The sequence below is a fragment of the Liolophura sinensis genome, chromosome 4 (genome assembly GCF_032854445.1).
Source record: "Liolophura sinensis isolate JHLJ2023 chromosome 4, CUHK_Ljap_v2, whole genome shotgun sequence".
Classification (NCBI taxonomy): domain Eukaryota; kingdom Metazoa; phylum Mollusca; class Polyplacophora; order Chitonida; family Chitonidae; genus Liolophura; species Liolophura sinensis.
The window spans coordinates 7,848,926-7,869,853 of record NC_088298.1 but is presented as its reverse complement, the minus strand read 5'-3'; the positions used below and the strand labels follow the sequence as shown (position 1 = coordinate 7,869,853).

The 20,928-nt window shown below is 39.7% G+C and overlaps 2 protein-coding genes across 2 annotated transcripts; both read right to left on the bottom strand.

The window, feature by feature from the left end:
- Positions 1 to 1,706: 1,706 nt before the first annotated feature.
- Positions 1,707 to 10,524, bottom strand: LOC135464336 (mucin-17-like). The gene is made up of 8 exons (XM_064741762.1): positions 10,442 to 10,524; positions 9,506 to 9,564; positions 8,198 to 8,388; positions 7,522 to 7,708; positions 5,247 to 5,438; positions 4,515 to 4,668; positions 2,791 to 2,931; positions 1,707 to 2,322 (listed from the first exon to the last, which is right to left on the bottom strand). The coding sequence occupies exons 1-8, from the start codon at positions 10,457 to 10,459 to the stop codon at positions 2,284 to 2,286; spliced, it is 981 nt and encodes a 326-aa protein (XP_064597832.1). The 5' UTR covers positions 10,460 to 10,524; the 3' UTR covers positions 1,707 to 2,283.
- A 6,227-nt stretch (positions 10,525 to 16,751) lies between these two features.
- Positions 16,752 to 20,858, bottom strand: LOC135464374 (mucin-2-like). The gene has a single exon (XM_064741800.1). It carries the CDS (start codon positions 20,856 to 20,858, stop codon positions 16,752 to 16,754), a length of 4,107 nt encoding a protein of 1,368 aa, XP_064597870.1.
- Between the last annotated feature and the right edge of the window lie 70 nt (positions 20,859 to 20,928).

Here is a 20,928-nt window from a genome sequence, read left to right as displayed (position 1 = left end):
GGAAGGTTTGTCAGCAACCTGCCCATGGTCGTGGGTTTACTCCGGGTTTTGTCCGGTCTCCTTCCATCATATAAGTGAAATATTCCGGAGTACGGCGTAAAACACTGATCAAATAAATAAATAAATTACATCTTTTACGTCTAACTTAAAGACAGATATATATGAGTAGTATAACACCGGCTCCACCATAAGTGAAATATTTTTGAGGACGGCGTAAAAAAACCAATCAAAGAAATAAATTTATTTGTCAAATAGTCCGGATATTCCGGTTTCCTTCACCTGAGAACCTGGGTCCCGTCAAATACGTGAAAAATTTTTAAATATGATGTACAACACTTATAAATTAAAGTATGAAGAAAAAGAATTACAGACAGAGGCGCAAACAGAATAACGAATATGAAAAACAAACAGACACTGCAAAACGATATAAACAAAGACTGGGACGGACAAAATGACAGAGAAAACAAAGAGACAATACTCAAACAAACAACACACACAGAGAAAACAAAGAGACAATACCAAAAAAATAAAGACAAAACAAAGAGACAAAACAAAGAAACAAAACAAAAAGACAAACACATGATGGGCCTCAAAACGCGTATATTAGAGGCAAATGTAAAAAAAAAAGCAAAGGAACGATTATGACAGAGAAAATAGTCATACATTTATTCCAGAAAAAAATCTGCCTGAACTACAAATATTACCAATTTTTGTATTTATAAATAAAATTTGAAAACTTTGGAAACAGTTTTCAGCTAATAAGTATTAGTAAATTACAGCACACCATAATAAAATTATATCACTAAAATGTCCAGAACAATAAATCTGTTCACCACAGTTGAATTATTCAAGATGTACAGAGAAATGTGTGGGTTAAGTTGCAATTACCAACCGATGCACAGTACGATATACATGTATACTGATAATATCATTCACGCTTCAGATACTTGGATTTTGTTCAATATCTAATACAAAACTGGGATATAAGATTATATTGATGCCTGCTCATTTAAGTACACACACAAACAGATGGATATATATTTGCAGCATTTTCCCCGAGCTTTGTCCGGCTTCCTTCCACCATAATTCTGACCGCCGTCGTATAAGGGAAATATTCTTGAGTATGTCGTAAAACACCAATCAAATAAATAAAACACCAATCAAACAAATAAACTAAAATATTTGCAACAAATCAAACAGACTCAGCAAGAGTAATAATTCATTGACGAATCATTGACAGCTATACAAGGGACGTTATAAGAAATGTACCGGTATATCAAAATAGATCCAGTAGCAGTTCAGTGCATTTTAGGTTTTGGCAAGAAAAGGGGAAAATATCCAGGAATTTGGCACACAGTTATTTGAATAATACTCCACATATCTGAGAAGTACTGGCAATATTATACACAGTATACATTATGTACATTTTGCGCGAACGACAACATTTTCTGGACACAGAACACCTTGGGTTATATTCTGGAGTACGTTATTAAACACCAGTCAATAGAAACGCTTTTCGTTTTACATGACATAAAGTTGATAAAGTTATGGCCCACTTCTGATTGCGACTTTTGTGAGAGTTCTCCCGGGGAGAACGCGGGAGGCCCTGGTTCGCCAAAGTCGCAAATCATCCGAATCAGGTCCGTATCAGCCACCATAACACAGAGGGGTGTTGGACAAATCACGTTGCCTTCTACATGCTAACCTCATAACATAAACAGATAAATTTCGTCATACTTGATGAGATATCCCTTTTGGCTGATTTACAGGACCGGGGGGATGTCAATCATCAATGTTTGACGTGATATCCGTGACACCTACGGTATGTATCATAGAAAGCTCAAGGCCGAACACAATATATAATCTGACCAGTATACTTATACCCATCAGGCTTCTGCCGGTGTATAGACAAATCGTATATAGCAGAACACGACTTCGAATGATAAATAAAACTAAAAATCAGATTTGAAGTTATTAACCTTTAAGGTATCCCACTAATGTTCTCTTATGAACTGATAAATTTTTTGCAAGATGTTGTGCCGTAACCATAACATTATTAAGGGAAATGTAAAAAAACAAAACATGTGAATCGTGTCTTTTGTAAAAAGGTGATAAAATTAATTTCCAAGAAGCTAAAATGTCCTCATAAAGGCTGGCTAGATTTTACCATTTATTATCTCGAATCACAATATTTTTGACGGCACTCATCGAATTTGCCAATTGGCTTGTATTATACTTGCATGAAGCCATGCTGTCGTCCCGTGTCGGTTGATTTCTGATCGTCTATATTTGAAACGAGAATTTAGGCCTCTCTATGATGCACTGAAACAATACAAACAACATAAAAAGAAGCTAATTTACAAGAAATAAATCACTAAATCGCTTAAATACTATATATTTCATCAATGAGGACACAGGTGCGGATCCAGCTTATAGTGATTTTGTTACAGCCCGAAGTGTAGGAAGATTAATGAAGCAATGAAGCAACAAATAATCATTAAAAAATTATCGGGAAAACTATTGCAGGTTCATTAAAAAAATTCATTTTTTCCGTCAAAAGAGGGTAGCAAACATCGCGGCAGCAAATGTGGAAGTACAATTATTATACTGTCTATTATTCCGTTGCAATTTACCCAACAAAATGTTCTGTAGGAATAAGACTCAGCCTTAGTGTTACAAATCATTCATGTTCATATTTTATTACTTTGGCAAGTTACTGGGATGTCTCGGCATTTTAAGCAAAGGGCCCAAATCCCGGAGATACTCGAAGATTACCGAGTTTAGACCCACCTTTCCTATTGGCTGTAGCGTGCGCAAGTTCTGTTCCAATCTTGCCTCGTCCAGGCTTTGGTCATCATCGAAGCTGTGTGGACTTGGAGTGTGGACATTCCATCTCGAGTCTACTGTAGCACCATACTCACCGGAATAAAGCTATACAGAGAAATAACCATAGAATCATCATCTTATTCGGTTATCGACAACGATGGACGTAGCGAATATGTAAGGTATATTTGGAAAAGTCTTCAAACGTTTATAGACTAATATGCTTACCTCCAGGACTGAGTTCTCTGCGTGGCTTAGTTTGCGGATCGTGTTTTATTTTATTTTATCCTTTTGTTGTTGTTTGTTTGTTTTAATACCATAGACACTTCCTTGCTCGTTTGTGTCTGAACATGTTAGAAGACAAAAGAAACACACGTTAAGATTTAGTTAAATTGGTCCGTATTTATCAAACGTCTTAAGCCAAAAATTCAAACGCAGCTACAAATAGACTGTGTTGCTGTAGAAAGTTTGACATTGCATATCTACTATCTACAATTTGTCTTCTTTCTCGTTTGGAGTCTGGCTGTTTAAGAACTTGTAATTTAGGATTTGTAATGTCTTAAGTTGCTTGAAAAATACCAGTTCTCATGAGTTTTGAAATCTGCAATGATAGCCCCCAATTCGTCCCATGAACTTACAGTCGTTCCCAAACTAGTGTTCCCATACCACATTAAAGATTTTACGAATTGTTTGTTACAAACCCATATATTTTGAAGCAATTTCAGTCCTTTAGTCATTGCCTTGTTAGACTGTGAAGCAAGAAAATAGGCTCCAGTTAGACAGCATGCGCCTTCTGATCATGTGCAGAACTAACAGGAAGTTAAAATTTGGCGGAAACCAGGCTGTAAAATTACTTCAAAAACCATTTTCTTGCAAGTCATTTCTTTTTTTGAAGACATGAATTAATAAATTAAATAGTGAACTTCGAAACTAGAGCCCTTTACACTGTGTAAATCGCAAATTAGTACCGGTACTTTAAAATACTACCCGATCTAGAGCTAAAATACTTTTCTAACAACACCTTATATATTTCTGGCTATCAGTATTAAGATTTGTTTTAATTTAACATAGTAACTGCCCCTAACAGAGGGCACTGTCAGCAGAAACGTTAGGTCAGCTTTTTAGTCGTTTTGATCAGCGACATTACCAGCGCCACCTGGCGGCGTTTGGAAATGCCAGTTACACGGCAGCTTCTGTATGTACTGTTATACGTACGATATGTCTGCAATATTGGCCAGGTGGCGATAACCATTCATTCATTCCTTCACTCCACACTTTAAGACTGAATATGTGTGCGTTATAAAAAACAGTACGGGATTTTCAAGTTAGAACTCTTTTATTGCTAAAGGTAAAAAGAAGTCCTACTGAATCCTGTAAAGTGACCTGTAATAATATGTTAGGCAACTGTGTACTATTGATCATATTTAATATATAATGGACATCGGAAAAAGGTTCAGAAAACATTGTCTAAAGTACACAAACGATGGATACATTTGAAGAACTTAATAAGTGTGAAACTGACATTTTTCTAAAGGAAACACGTGCCATTTGTGCCTTTGGGAAAGGGTGATATAAGTGATCGGTAAATTAATGTGAATAAAGGTTGCCCTTTTCACAAACCACATGATACAGTAGGACTCTTTTTAACATTAACCATAAGAGACCAAACTCTAAGCTCCCCTGTTTCCCACCTTATTAATACATGCAGCATTATATCTGCCATTGATAGCCGTCCTGCCAGGATTGGTGTTTTTCCGCGCTGAGTCCCGTAACTCCAGGTCTGATACTCGGATACTGGTTAACTCCCTTGATGAGAAGTTTTCCACCTCCTCAAATCCTCTAAGGCTTAAATAAATGTCATGTATCATTTTAATGTGAATAAATTACTCGCATGTATATACAGTACTGTAAAACGCAGGGTATGGTTTCAATGAACATGAAGACAAAGTATGCCAGAAAAATGGGGGAAAATTCATTTTTGAGGTATGTTTTGTATTTCTTAATCATCACTCTGTTTAATGCATATTTTCCGCCAATGGGTCACCTCATGCTGGTTTCCTCACCGACCATACGTGGGAAGGTCTGCCAATAACCTGCCGATGATAGTGGGTTTCCCTCGGGCTCTGTCCGATTTCCTCCCACCATAACACTGCCCGCCGTCGTATAAGTGAAATATCCCTGAGTATGGCGTAAAACACCAATCAAATAAATAAGTAACTAAAGAATTACCTATCCCGCCAAAAGTAACTCGAGTCAAAGCTCGGTAGTCTATTGTTTATTTTTAACTAGGTGGCGTTTTGCAGGGAAACTGGTGGCGTATTGCTGGGAAACTGGTGGCGTAATTCTCGTATATTTTAAGAAAACTATGTTCAACTAAGTTTGAATCTTCATCGCCATTGCGTACGAAAAGGTTCTCTACTCACTTGAATCTGCGTCTGTTCTTGGACTTCCGTAGTTTGCGAATCAGGATAATGATGATAATTATTAAAACGAGGAGAACGCCTCCCCCAGCTCCGACTCCAATGGCGATTATTTTATTCTTTTCTAAACGGAATTTCTCCATCCGAATACTGCAGTCGTGTCCACTGTAAATTTCGTTTGGAGTCTCGGTGCAACTGGTGTGGAACAAGGGGAAATAGCTGCGATTATCTCAAATTGTAATGCAAATTCGATTTTTTAGCAAATCTCACATGCTCTGAGAGATTTATTTACGTTCGTTATTGTGTAAATCTAAAATAAAAGTGTGTTCTCTCCCAGAGCAAATATGTACCGTTTTGTACAAATGTGTTTGTGTAGTCCGCGATGTAAACAAGAGGTGTACCACAGATACACAATTTGTGCAAGGTACACATTAATTTCCCTGCTCAAATTTGCTGCAGTTATTGTGTTCCGGTGGTACACGTCTTGTGCATTTTGCGGTGGTAAATTTTTAAGCACAAAAATACCTAGATAGTTTCCCTTATACATACATATATACATCGCTGCGCTCGTCCCGACACAAATTCTCCCTGTAAAAATCTTAAGCCTACATTTCGATAAGCTGATATCGTGAATAAGTATAAACCCAAGATGGATATTTATTTCCCAAGGGAACTTTCCCCAAAACTTAGGCAAAACATTCTGGAACGTTCCCTTTTTCTTAGGATAAACTTTTCAGGGAAATCATATTACACGTGTCGAACAGATATATTTGCACTGGAGTTTGGGCTTTCAGCTAACAAATGTGCATGATCAATCTGAATATTAATCATATTTAAATTTTTAGTATGTTCATAAATATTATATTAATTCAGATTGAATGGATGTCTTTGGTTATAAAGAACAAATTTACAATCAAATAAATTTCATGCATCACATCCGATACGTCATTAGTTTCTGCGGTCTTCGTGAGGTGTATACGTTGTACACTTGATCATTCCTGGGCAACGGATATCAGCGGCCATACAGCATGGAGACGGTAATCTTATAAGAGAATTTTTAAATAATTCCGCCATCAGTAAGAAAACTACTCGCATACCATTGCTCTTGTTTTGGTGTGTAAAACGGAGTGAAATATCTGACTGAAAACTCACCAAAAAGCATTTATTTAAATTTACTTAAAATAGAAAGTGTCAATCCGTGCATGTGTGACTTGGAATCACGATGGACTCAGTCAAACAACAGTTTATTATTGTGTGAAGGCAAACGGTTGCAGGCACCATATTGGTATATATATATGCGTCTACGTACACTAGCGAAAACTTCGTATTATCTTGACAGCTACGACATAATAAAAGACATACAGCATAAGGCACGATGCCATTTGTAGTACCAACTTGCAGTATTCGACATGCAGTGTTCGACAAAATCCGCATGCATCATGGTCACTTGTCTCGGACATCGCGTTTTTTTCGCTCAGCTCCGTTGCTAAGACCCAGCGTTGCTAAGGCCACGTTAGTCATGACAATGCTTTTGAACAGTGGGTTGTACTCCTGTAGAGAGTAATTTGAAGACTGGCGATCCTACATTTTCTGGCAGTCAGATTAAGATAACCCTGTCTTAGCTGCTTGTTCGGACATGGTTGTAGACAACCTTTGATAGATCAGACGAGGGGAGATAACTCGTAGTGGAAAAAATTGAAGCGATTTGACTGACTGACAGTGCACGCAATTTGTAGCATGAAAAAAGACCTTTCTCTGTTTCTTTCGACTCTCTCACAGCTCGTTGAATGCGATAAAAACCAAAACGATTAAAATGTTCTGACGATTCGACTCGATTGTATACTACAAGTTGGTACGGCAAATCGCAAGTAGCGACGACAGTGTGATAGTTGTCAAATGGTCACACGTAACTTGTGAAACACGGCCTCTTGTCAGCTTACCTCAGTCAGGAGTTTATTCTAACTGTTCATGTAAATGCATAAATAGTAGCAATTAACATGACCTCTTGCACCATGGCTTTAGCAGAATTAGGTAAACAACAAATGCAGTGATGTTAATTTATTAGACGTCACTGGTCTAGAATTACTCGAAATGAGTATTGTCATCACATTTGATATACAATCACATTAAAACAATGCAAAGGGACCTGGCTTCGGAGATGCTTAGTCCACCAGCAGAATCCTGGTTTAAGCATGGATACAATATAATTAAAGACGTACAGAATAGGGAATAAAATCAGCAGCAACGACAGTGTGATTGAGAACCCCGAGCTACTTACACGCATGTCATATTCCCGTTACTGCTCAGAGTGCATGTGCCATGACTTCCGCATTTCTTACGGCCGGTTTCCGTCTCACAGTCTGACAGACAGACAAGTTTTGCATTGTCTGACGAGTTGCAGTTGAAACCAGGAAGACAGTCAAGTTCCACTACACTACACGGGTCGTCAGTAGCACGTTCGCTAGCTGAAATTATTTTAAAAATTTGTTTAATTGATTTTTTTGATTTGCGAATTAAGCCATGAACCACATTTTTTCGACTGACTGATTAACTGATTTGATTTATTTATTTATTTATTTATTTATTTGTGTTTTAGGCCATACTCGAAAATATTTCACTTACACAACGGCGGCCAGCGTGATGGTGTCAGGAAACCGAGCAGAGCCCGGGGGAAACCCACGACCATCCGCAGGCTGCTGACAGACCTTGACATGTAGGCCTGGAGATGAGAACAGCATGAGCTGGACTTGAACTCACAGCGACCGCATTGGTGAGAGGCTCCTGGGTCATTACGCCGGACTGGCACGCTTACCTCCTCCGCCACGGAGGCCACCTGATTCACTGATTCTTTAACATAAAATATTTCCCTGTTAGTGCCTAATTACATCAGGATCTGAGCGACAAGGACACGCCAAGATAACATGTTGTTGTTTTGAACTATCTCACCCACTTACCTTCCTGTAATATATTCTTGAAATTGGTTTCATTCACAGTGCAATTAGCAATAGTAACGTTTCTGAGATACGGTAATGCTTTCTTCAGCACCTCATGCTCGATGATGCGGGTGACGTCAGCCATGTTCCCATCTCTCTGAACTTCGATGGCGTCGAATTTGACCTCGTGAGGACATATCACACTTTTTCGTCTGGAAAGTCATATCGAAAACGTTTTAAATAATTAAAAATATCACTGTGTAAACATAATTGATGACAGTCGTTAAAACAAGTGTTGTGCAAAATTATTCACTTATTTTATTTACAAGTCACTGACAGATGTTTTACGCTTTACAGATTACTAGCTCATATGGCAAATGGTCAAATCTAAGTGAACCCTTTCAAAATGCAAATCTTAATGTGTCAACTTGGCTATGTTAAATTTGTAACCATTTGGATGCCTTTCCTCTTCCACCAGTGCCAAAATTTGTCATTCAATATTCCTAATGTTATACATGTAGAACAGAAACTTAGGTTTTTTGAAAATACCATTCCAATAGACTGTTTAAATCTTAAAGAAAAAAAGGTCGAGAGCTGGATTTGAACCTGTTACTTCTTAAACAATGAGATAGTGACATCCAGTACAAGACTATCAATTGTTCTGCACTGGATCAATTTTTAAAAACTTCTCAGCTCTTAGACAAGAGAGAATGTACAATTGTTTCCAAACAACTCACACCGAGAGTAGGAAAACTTTTATGTCTTTCTACCAAAACTGACTCCGTGAATTACACAGGCTCATAAGCGTGCATATGCAATGGTTCCCAAACAACTCAGTCCCACAATAGTAAAAATATATTATTGTTTCCAAACGACTCCGCCCAACAAATCCCAAAGACTCATCCTGCCCTTTGAAATACATATACAACTGTTTTCTAACAACACTGGCTAACAACTGCAACGTATGTTATTTATGTTATTTATAACATACATAAAAAAGACCTTCCCACCTGTGACGCACAGATATGCACACTGTATTGGTTGAAGAAAAGTTGTCAACAGTGAACGTCCGATTCCGCTAAAAGATCACTCGACGGTCAAAGGTCGTTACCCAAGCTGCACAAATAATTAGAGCAGAGAATCTGCATGGAGTCATCTAAGCGGCCAGGTGATTTATGGAACCATGGATTTGTTTGATTGATGAATTCATTGATTACCAGATCTTTGGATTAATTGATTTCAGATAATTACCTATTTGGTTGGTCATTTACGCCGTACTCAATAATATTTCACGTATACGACAGCGGCCGATTTGAGATAAAATCTTACCTTACATCAAGTATTGTCACTTTGATGAACCCAGGGATGTCCTGGTAAGCGATGGTCAGCTGAAAAAGAATCCTTGAGCTAATTATAAAATAATTATAATTAAAAAAAGACAAGAGCTTAAAGAGTAAAACCAGAATACCTTTTTTACATTACTTCTTTAAATGGCAGTTAGACGTTTAAAAATTCTGAGATGGTAACATGTTTTAAGCGGATAATAATTTCTCTATTCCCATAATTAACGTAAATTCATTTATTTATTTATTGATTTGATTGGTGTTTTACGCCGTACTCAAGAATATTTCACTTATTTGACGGCGGCCACATTATGGTTGGAGGAAACCCACGACCATCCGCATGTTGCTGTCAGACCTTCCCACGTACGGCCGGAGAGGAAGCCAGCATGAGCCGGACTTAGCGTCAAAATAGTGTCAAAATACAATAAAATCAACAACAGCAACAAAAAAGGGATATTGATACACGATGTTCATGTATAAATGAACCGAAATTAAGGTTGATGTTCATGTATAAATGAACCGAAATTAAGGTTGATATTCATGTATAAACGAACGGAAATTAAGGTTGGTTACCCGAAGTTTGATTGATAATCCTATCCAATGATAAATTACAAATACATGCCGGGCTGTTTAACGACAAACAACATACTTAATGCAATGTCTCATATTTTCATACCACGAACTTAAAATGCTAAAAGCATTTATTTGCCATCCGCAGATGATGCTACGTACGCAAGGCTCTGAACAAGCGTTTGAAGGCTGACGCATGTAACATTCAGCGAAAGGTACCCTGCCAGTTTTGGCGCTAATGCCATGTTATTTGATGACCTGTACATTAATTAAACATTGGGTCTGTTAACTGGCCGCAGTTGTCAATTATTGGGAATAAAATATTTCAAACAATTGGAAAACGGCACATTACCTTGCGCTCACAATCCATTCTATACTCATCTATCTTGTTCGAGTTGAATTCTGCGTTGATGCAAATGTCCAACTTCAAACCATATTCGACTGAAACATTTAAAAGTTTAAAAAGTAAACTGATGGAAGGCTCACGGTAGAATGAACTGTTCTTGTAGCCTGTGACATATCGTTTGCCAGTTGAGTGCCAATCGCGGTGAACTCACATCATTTAAAATTTTTGTGATTTTTAAAATGTTGGTGATTTTTTTTCTATATAATCCAGGAAAAACACATACTGAGGCAAGTATAATTGCTGATTTTTACGGCGAAGGATTACCTGCTGTCCAGATTCACAAAAAATAAAAGTGTTATCAAAATAACACCATTATTAACGCTTCTGTAACACTTAATCAAAAACTAATCGCATTTAACCACTGCCTTTAACGAGGATACCAAGTGTGAACATTACCTCAAAACCATTTCATTGTTGAAGAACTTTACAAATAGCAGAGACACATATTAAAGGGGGATAAAAGATAAAAAATGACATAAAGTTCAGATGAAAGAGTGCGAAAAGTTATTCCTATATATGGTCTCCAATATTTTTTTCGATTTTTTCTTAAGGAGAAAAAGACACTTGAAAATAATTTTTGTATGGTGGTATTTGGGACCACCTTTTGGTATTTATAGACTTTGTTTTATGTCTTAAATGAGGATGTAACACCGGTTAAATAAATAGTTTTGCACTAGAATTTGTTATGTATTAATGTAAATGTTATGTTATGTATTATTTATGTAAATGTATTAAACCTTAATTTGGATCATATTTATATTTTAATATGTTCATAAATGTTTTCATAATTTAGGATAAGTGCATGTTTCGATATAAACAACAAATATACATTCAAACAATTTTTTTGACAATCATCACATCCTTATTTAGAACATTATTATGCAACAATGATCAATACCAAAACATGGTCTCAAATACCCAACATAAAAAAATATTATAAAATACCCTTTTCTTTCCAAAAAAAAAAAATCCCCCAAAATATTAAAGATCATATTTGTAAATAAGTTTTGACGCTCTTTCAGCTGATTTTGGCATCATTTTTATGTTTTCTTCTCCTTTAACGATTTGTTGTATGTTTGTTCCAAGTTACAAAAAACTCGAAAGTACACATCCATATGGTATTTTTTGTATTTATTAAGTTTGGTACATCTACAAGAAATGATTCATGCTTCAACTAAATCACAGTAAAAGATATACCGACAAGTTCTTCATTAACATTAACATTGACATTGACATTGAAGAAACCTACTTTTTTCACCAAAACGTGGACATATGTATATGTGTACATATATATATATATATATATATATATATATATATATATATATATATATATATATATATATATATATATATATATATATATATATATATTTTATAACATGATACATTATGTTTTCATATTTAATAAAAAATATAACATTTTCTATAAATTTGGAAATGCATTCTCCTATATAATTCTGGACAAAAATTCAGAATTCAGTACACAGATTAATGATGCTCAACAGGGCAGGTTTCTGATGCAGCAATACTTTTATTGATTAAAGTCATCTATACAGTTCTATCTTTCTACATAAATACTGACATGTAGTGCCAAACATATCTCTGTGTTTAATTTGGAAATGTAGCATCAACCGCATGTTTGAAACTTAACCAGATAATATATCGTCAAAGTTTACCCTAAAACCTGCGTCCCGTTTCGCAAAGCGCACGTTTAGCTAACCACCATGGCGACGTAGTACCTACAATATTGGTTGCCACGGAAAATACGTGTACGTAACGTTAACGTGCGCTTTCTTTTTCATGTTGAAACACTCATATGATTTTGTTTAGCTTGTCATGTGATAGTATCCACTGTGCAATAAAAATGGAGTCACAGAATTAATTTCTTTACTTTGTTAGCATTTAAAATGCCTTTTACACGCGTGTCTCATAATACTCAAATCAACTATTACAACTTGCAGAAAATTTTACCCAGCTGGCGAATTTCCCTCTGGGTGTTCCCAAAAAGGGAGCATATATCGCCGGATATGACATATAAAGAGCATAGTACACAGCAATAAGTAGAAGGAGGCTGTCAGAGACACAGGACGTGTTTGCAAAAATGAATTCTCCATCACCGAGAACATAGACACATTTAAAGGCGTCATCACGGCAGGAAAATTCGCAGAGATGGAGGTGTCAAGAGTCCACTGTAAAGGTTCTTCGAAACTGCATACAACTGCTGAATCTGCAGAATAAAACAATTCTATATAAATGCTTCACGTTTATGGTCACTTTATTGGGAAAAGTCACTGATCCTCCACCCCTATGTTTTAGTACAAGCTGACATTAATGTTAAATCTGCTCTTGCATGACACCATGAAGGTCCATTTTCAGTTGTTTAAGTCCTAAAATAAATCCCAAGCTGAGCAAGTTCATACAAGGAGACAACCAATAGAGGACCGAAAATCAAGGCATAACTTCGTTATATTGATTTAGTATTTGATTGTTGTTTTAAACCACCCTCAAGAAGTCGTCACACGATGGGAGCTACAGTATGAATGAAGTAAACCACCGACCTTTGGCAACGTATTCTGGCAAACTTTTCTAAGTGAGACAATGTCATTTTGAGTGAGTGAGTGAGTGAGTGAGTGAGTGCTTGGGGTTTAACGTCGTACTCAACAATTTTTCAGTCATATGACGACGAAGTCATTTTGACGGAAGGCATATGGAATAATGGAAACAGGGGAATCTTGACAACTCCCTGTCTGAGAATGATACAGCATAAATGGCAGAATAATTTCCAGTAACACATGCATCGGAACATGAACTAAGCACTGGATTAGATCAAAATTAGAGAACACAAAAGACACCTCAAAAGGTGCTCCAATATTGCTTATCTTGTTTGGACAGATTTCCATTCTCAAATTTATCACAACACGGCAGATACTCATCATAATTCCTTTAACACGGTTTTTCGTCAGTAAAGGTAACATTAAAGCTACCTCCTGAAACGTGACAGGTGCGACATTTTTATCAGCAAATGACACCCCTTCTTTAAAACCATCAAGCGCATTAGGGGTGTCAGCTGGGGCCATAATCAGTCCTCCTTCAATCAGTTTGTCTTGTTTATCCACTTTAATGACAATTCCTAATGACCACTGCTGTTTTAGAGTTGTGCCAAACTCAACAGCAACTGGTGGCACCTGATTACAATGCTATCACACTGTCGTCGCTGTTCTGGTTTTACTCTCTATGCTGTACGTCTTTAATTATATTATATTTTATATAAACACTGCTCGTGATATTCTGTATCGAATGATTGCATCAAGCACTCAACTTCAATACTGTCCAAAAGTTCCTCACGCTAAGCTCTTTCCCTTAGGGCGAGCATGATCTGAGTGTTTATATAATTTTAAATGTTCTTTCACCATGTCATCAGTATTTTTGTCCATTAAACATTTAAAGCAGCATATATTAATAAAAGTTTCCAGTTTTAGCAAGTAATTTAAACACTGTTCAAGTAAAGCAGGTTGAGAGTTAGTGAGAGAATGAGTACTTGAGGTTTAACGTCGTACTTAACAACTTTTCAGTCATATGGCGACGAAGGAATCCTTAAAGAGCGTGCAATGTGCCTCCTTGTTGCAGGACGGATTTCCACTGCTATTTTATTTTGTCCTGCTTCACTGAGACACCTTACAGAAGGCAAGAAGGGCGCCCAGCCCGAGCCTTTATACTGATACTGGTCAACCAGTCGTTGCACGATCTCCTTTATGCTGAACGCGAAGCAAAGAAGTTACAACGTCCTCTTGGAAAGTCTTATGTGTGACTCGAGCTAGGATTGACCCTGGGTCTAGCTCTCCCCAACCAGAACCAACAAAATGAGAAGCTAGTTCTTATCGCGTCTCTTTTAAATTGCAACGAAGGTATGAAATTTATTTTCTCCTCACAAATTACGGCAGGAATTCGAGTATAGAATCCACTAAAGCAGATTATTATACAACCCAGAAGAGTGCGGCGACCACTGGGTAACCCAGAAGTGGGTGGTATACTATTTATGTGACTTTTCCCCTGAATTCATTAGGATGATATCTGGCAGGAGATGAAGCAGCAATCATGATGACATATCCAAGTATTTCAGTCAGCATAATGGAACTAATAATTCATATTCATTATTTTGAATTGATGTCACAGCTGTTGTGAGCCAATCATAGGCAGTATCATTGGTCACATGATGAGACTAGGAGTGCACAAAGCAGATAAAACATTAGTAAGATAGGCGCATGCTTATGCTGTATTGCAATAATTTGGTATTAAATATTTAATGATCAATTGTTAATAGACATACAGTGTATAAAGACCCAGAAATGTGACAAGAAAAACGGAATAACAACATGACAACAACAACAATATCTTTATTCCTTTTCGACGGCCGAATTGAGGCCGAATTTCTTATTCACAATTTGTGAAACATATCTACGAGACTGGACAGTTCTAAAGAATAGGGTCATATTTACGTGTAACTTTCTACGACACTACTTACGTCAATTCTTTCATGCTTCCCTGAATGAGGCCTGCCAAATATGAACGAAACCATTTTCAGATGTAGCCCACGTGATAAATGCATGTCATACACACACACACACGCTTTCAAAGCTTACCATGCTTACCTGTCTTAAAGACGTCTAAAACACTGTTGTGGCACATCAACTCAGTGGTGTAGTGGTATAAGGAGCCCTCCATGGACCAGACATGCTGCCTGATGGAAGTTCGAATCCAGAGTATTTCACAACAAACAGAGTGAATGCTTTTGGATGCATGAAGCTCTTATACTACAGCGCAAAAATACAATATTTGACATTGACAAACTAGAATAGCCTTATTTACGCTGTTTTTCTTTGTATGCAAATTGAACATCTCCCCATTCAATTTTAACCAATGAAAAATTAGTAAAAGCACGTGACCGTGGGGAAAAATCACGTCTAAAGGTACGTGGAAATCAACACGTAAATATGACCTTAGTCTTTATCACTCCTCGAGAATGTTGAACTAGCTCAAATTGAACAATGCGTACTTACCAAGTATTTGGACAGAGTGTTTTGATGGCTGGAAACTGTTGACTTCTTCGGAAATGCGGTATCACAAGAACTTTGGTTTTTACTCCACAAGCTTGAAACGCCGGCCGCAACTCATTTAAAATCATAACCGTTCAAATGTGTGATCACGCGCTCCAATGACGGCGGACAGAACAAACACTACTGATTAATGGTCAGGTTTAACGCTAGAGTTGATCATGTTTATGGCAAATATTTTATTAAATTATCGATTTAATAAAATCTCGTGTTTTTAATTTTGAATTTTTTTTACATTCTTTTTTAATATTGTGTGTTTTATATATTGTGGGCTTATTTTTGGTGGTTTTCGGCTCAAAGATCGACCTTCTAGGCGCTATCTATTATATAAGCAGCATTCGGCCACACTTCATAAGATATATTCCAGTATGCTTTTGTAAGTTTCAGTGTTATCCTTTAAACACCATTTCATTGTTAACAGAAAGTTTCCATACATAGAGATAACAACCATAAGAACTATAGACCTATGTATTAACGTATAAATGTGTTAAGGGTCTATTTTTTTAATTCATCCGTTTTGCATTTAACGCTAAAGTTATCATAACAATATATGCGTGTTATTAGAATAACATCACTGTTAATGATTTGGAGAATTTAAACGGAATGACGTGTTAATCAATTAATTTTATTTGGTGTGTTGTTACCTTCATTTTGTCGTTTTTGTGTGTTTTTTTGGGGGGGGGAGGAGTGGTGTTGGGGTTGGTGTGTGTGTGTGTGTTTTTAATTTTTTTTCTTTGTTAACTATTTTTACGTTGTATGTGATTATAGCTTATTGTCTTTGGGTAGCTACACATGATCTAGGCTTTAAGATTAATTTCGTTTTATCAGTCACTAGATTTGATCAAGACATAAATGGCTCAGTACACAAAAAATAATTATTAATTATTATATGTATACAAAGGTCAGTATGCTAATAAGCCCGGCCATGAATTTCACTAACACGACAGCGGCCAGCATTATGGCGGGAGGAACCCGGGCGACTACATTGGTGGGAGTCTCCTGTGATACTGCGCTGTGCTGGGGTGTCCTGGTCATGTAAGTCATATGTATTCAGTGCCGTCCGCTGAGTTTAGCCTCAGTTGAATGTGGAACGTGAAAATTAGCTACACGTTCAAACAGAAGCCTGTAGATCATAATTAATGTCACCAACAATGACAGTACAATACTTTTTTCAAATTGCCCTTACCTTTAGCCGGAGTGTAAATGCCCAGTGCATATTTAGTCCTTCGTCCAGCCGTGCTAGTGGGTTGGACTACAATGCTGGAGGTTCTGCCTGTCCTTCTGCTGGTTAAGCTCGTTGTCCTTCTTGTTGTGTTTGCCGTGCTGTGCTCAAAGGTTGAACTTACGGTGCTTGTGGTTGGGCGCACTGTGCTCGTAAAAAAAGTTCCCGTGCCGGTTGATGAGCTTACCGTGCTTGTGGATAGGATTGTCATGCTGGTGGATGTGTTTGCCGTGCTGGTAGATGTTTTTACCGTGCTAATAGATACGTTTGTTGTGCTGGTAGATAGTGACGTGCTGGTAGATAGGCTTGCCAAGCTGGCTGATTGGCCTGTCGGCTGGGTAGATGAGCCAGCTCTGTTGGTAGCTGTGCTTGCCGAGCTTTTAGACGAGCTTCCAATGGTGGTAGATGGGTTTGTTTTCCTGGTAGATGGGTTTGCCGATCTGGTAAATGGGTTTGCCGTACTGAGAGATGCGCTTGCCGTGCTAGTAGATACTGACGTGGTGGTAGATGGGCTTCTCATTCTGGCTGATGGGCCTGTTGACCGCGTAGATGAGTTTGCTCTGTTGGTAGATGTGCTTGCCGAGCTTTTAGATGAGCTTCCAGTGGTGGTAGATGGGTGTGTTGTGCTGGTAGAGGGGTTTGCCGTGCTTGTGGATGGATTTGCCGTGCTGAGAGATGCGCTGGCCCTGCTGCCAGATACTGAAGTGAAGGTAAATAGGTTTCCCGTGCTGCCTGATGGGCCTGTTGTCCTCGCAGTCGGGGTAAGTTTTTTGGTAGCCATGCTTGCTGTGCTGATAGTTGCTCTTACCGTGTTTGTAGATGGTGAGGTTCTGGTAGATAGGCTTGCCGTGTTGGTAGATGGGCTTGCGGTGCTGGTATTTGGTGGAGTGCTGGTAAATGTGCTTGCCGTGTTGGTAGAAAGGAATTTCTTGCTGGTGGACAAGCTTGCCGTGCTGACAGATGGGTTTGTCGTACTGGTAAATCGTTTTACCCTGCTGGTAGATAGCTTCGACGTGCTGAATGATGGGCTTGCCCTGTTGGGAGATGCGCTTGCCCTGTTGGTAGATGATCTCCATGGGCTTGCAGTCCTGGTGGGTGTTTTTCCCGTGCTGGCAGAAGGGCTTCCCGTGTTTGTGGATGAGTTTGAAGTGCTAAAAGATCGGCTTGCGGTACTGGTAGATATTTTTGTCTTGCTGGTGGATGTTGTTTTCGTGCTGGTGGATTGGCTTGTCCTCCTTGTAATTGGGTTTGCCCTGCTCATAGATGGGCTTCCTGTGATAAGAGATGGACTTCCCGTGCTGGTCGATGAGCTTTTCGCGCTGGTAGGTGAGCTTGCTGTGCTGGTTAATGGGTTCGCTGTGCTGGTAGTTACGCTTGCAGTGCTGGTTGATTGGCTTGCGGTGCTGGTGTATGGAGGCTTGTTGGTAGATTGGTTTGTCTTCCTGGTGGATTGGCTTGTCGTGATGGTAGTTAGGCTTGCCTTGCTGATAGATGGTGAAATGCTGGTAGATGCACTTACCGTTCTTGTAAATTGGCTTGCCGTGTTGGCTGATAGGCGTGTTGTCCTCGTAGTCGGGCCAAGTTTGTTGGTAGCCATGCTTGCCGTACTGATGGTTGCGTTTACCGTGCTGGTAGATGGTGATGTGTTTGTAGATAAGCTTGCCGTGTTGGTAGATGGGCTTGCTGTGCTGATTGATGCGCTTGCCGAGCTGGTAGATGATCTTATCGTGCTGGTAGTTGGGTTTGCCGAGCTGGTAGATGGATTCGACGTGTTGATGGATGGGCTTGCCATGCTGGTAGATGGTCTTGCCGTGCTTGTAAATGAGCTTGCCGTTCTGGTGGATTGGCTTGTCGCGCTGGTAGGTGAGCTTGCTGTGCTGGTGGATGGGATTACGGTGATGGTGTATGGTGGCGTGTTGGTAGATTGGTTTGTCTTCCTGGTGGATTGGCTTGCCGTGATGGTAGATAGGCTTGCCTTGTTGATAGATGGTGACGTGCTGATAGATGCACTTGAAGTTCTTGTAAATTGGCTTGCCGTGTTGGATGATGAGCCTGTTCTCCTTGCAGTCGGACCAAGTTTTTTAGTAGCCATGCTTGTCGTGCTGATAGTTGCTCTTACCGTGTTTGTAGATGGTGAGGTTCTGGTAGATAGGCTTGCCGTGTTGGTAGATCGGCTTGCGGTGCTGGTATTTGGTGGAGTGCTGGTAAATGGGCTTGCCGTACTGGTAGAAGGGATTTTCTTGCTGGTGGACAAGCTTGTTGTGCTAAAAGATAGATTTGTCGTACTGGTAAATGGATTTGCCCTGCTGGTAGATGGAATCGACGTGCTGAAAGATGGACTTGCCCTGTTGGGAGATGCGCTTGCCCTGTTGGTAGATGATCTCCATGGGCTTGCGGTCCTGGTGGGTGTTGTTCCCGTGCTGGCAGAAGGGCTTACCGTGTTTGTGGATGGGTTTGCCGTTCTGATAGATCGGTTTGCGGTACTGGTAGATTGATTTGTCCTGCTGGTGGATGTTGTTTTCGTGCTGGCAGATGGGCTTGTCCTCCTTGTAGATGGGTTTGCCCTGCTAATAGATGGTCTTGCTGTGATGGCAGATGGACTTCCCGTGCTGGTTGATGAGCTTGTTGCGCTGGTAGGTGAGATTGCTGTGCTGGTTGATGGGTTCGCTGTGCTGGTAGTTACGCTTGCAGTGCTGGTTGATTGGTTCGCGGTGCTGGTGTTTAGTGGCTTGTTGGTAGATTGGTTTGTCTTCCTGGTGGATTGGCTTGCCGTGATGGTAGATAGGCTTGCCTTGCTGATAGATGGTGAAATGCTGGTAGATGCACTTGCCGTTCTTGTGAATTGGCTTACCGTGTTGGCTGATGGGCGTGTTGTCCTCGTAGTCGGGCCAAGTTTGTTGCTAGCCATGCTGGCCGTGCTAATAGATGCTTTTAGCGTGCTGGTAGATGCTGGGGTGCCGTTAGATAAGCTTGCCGTGTTGGTAGATGGGCTTGCGGTGCTGGTGGTTGGTGGAGTGCTGGTAAATGTGATTGTCGTACTGGTAGAAGGGCTTTCAGTGCTATTGGATGGGTTTGCCGAGCTAAAAGATGGGTTTGTCGTACTGGTATATGGATTTGCCGTACTGGTAGATGGATTCGACGTGCTGAAAGATGGGCTTGCCCTGTTGGGAGATGCGTTTGCCCTGTTGGTAGATGATCTCGATGTGCTGGTAGATGGGGTTGTGGTCCTGGTGGGTGTTGTTCCCGTGCTGGCAGATGGGCTTCGCGTGTTCGTCGATGGGTTTCCTGTGCTAATAGATCGGCTTGCGTTACTGGTAGATAGGTTTGTCCTGCTGGTGGATGTTGTTTTCGTGCTGGTGGATGGGCTTGTGGTCCTGGTGGGTGTTGTTCCCGTGCTGGCAGAGGAACTTCCCGTGTTCGTCGATGGGTTTCCTGTGCTAATAGATCGGCTTGCGTTACTGGTAGATAGGTTTTTCCTGCTGGTGGATGTTGTTTTTGTGCTGGTGGATGGGCTTGTCCTCTTTGTAAGTGGGCTTGCCCCGCTGATAGATGGGCTTCCTGTGGTGGTAAATGGACTTCCCGTGCTGGTCGATGAGCTTCTCGCGCTGGTAGGTGAGCTTGCTATGCTGATGGATGGGTTTGCCGTGCTGGTAGTTACGCTTGCAGTGCTGGTTAATTGGCTTGTGGTGCTGGTGTTTAGTGGCTTGTTGGTAGATTGCTTTGTCTTCCTGGTGGATTGGCTTGACCTGATGGTAGATAGGCTTGCCTTGCTGATAGATGGTGAAATGCTGGTAGATGCACTTACCGTTCTTGCAACTTGCCTAGCCGTGCTGGCTGATGGGCCTGTTGTCCTTGCAGTCGGGCCAAGTTTGTTGGTAGCCATGCTTGTCGTGCTGATGGTTGCGTTTACCGTGCTGGTAGATGGTGATGTGCTTGTAGATAAGCTTGCCGTGTTGGTAGATGGGCTTGCGGTGCTGGTAGTTGGTGGAGTGCTGGTAAATGTGCTTGCCGTACTGGAAGAAGGCATTTTCTTGCTGGTGGACAAGCTTGCCGTGCTAAAAGATGGGTTTGTCGTACTGGTAAATGGATTTGCCTTG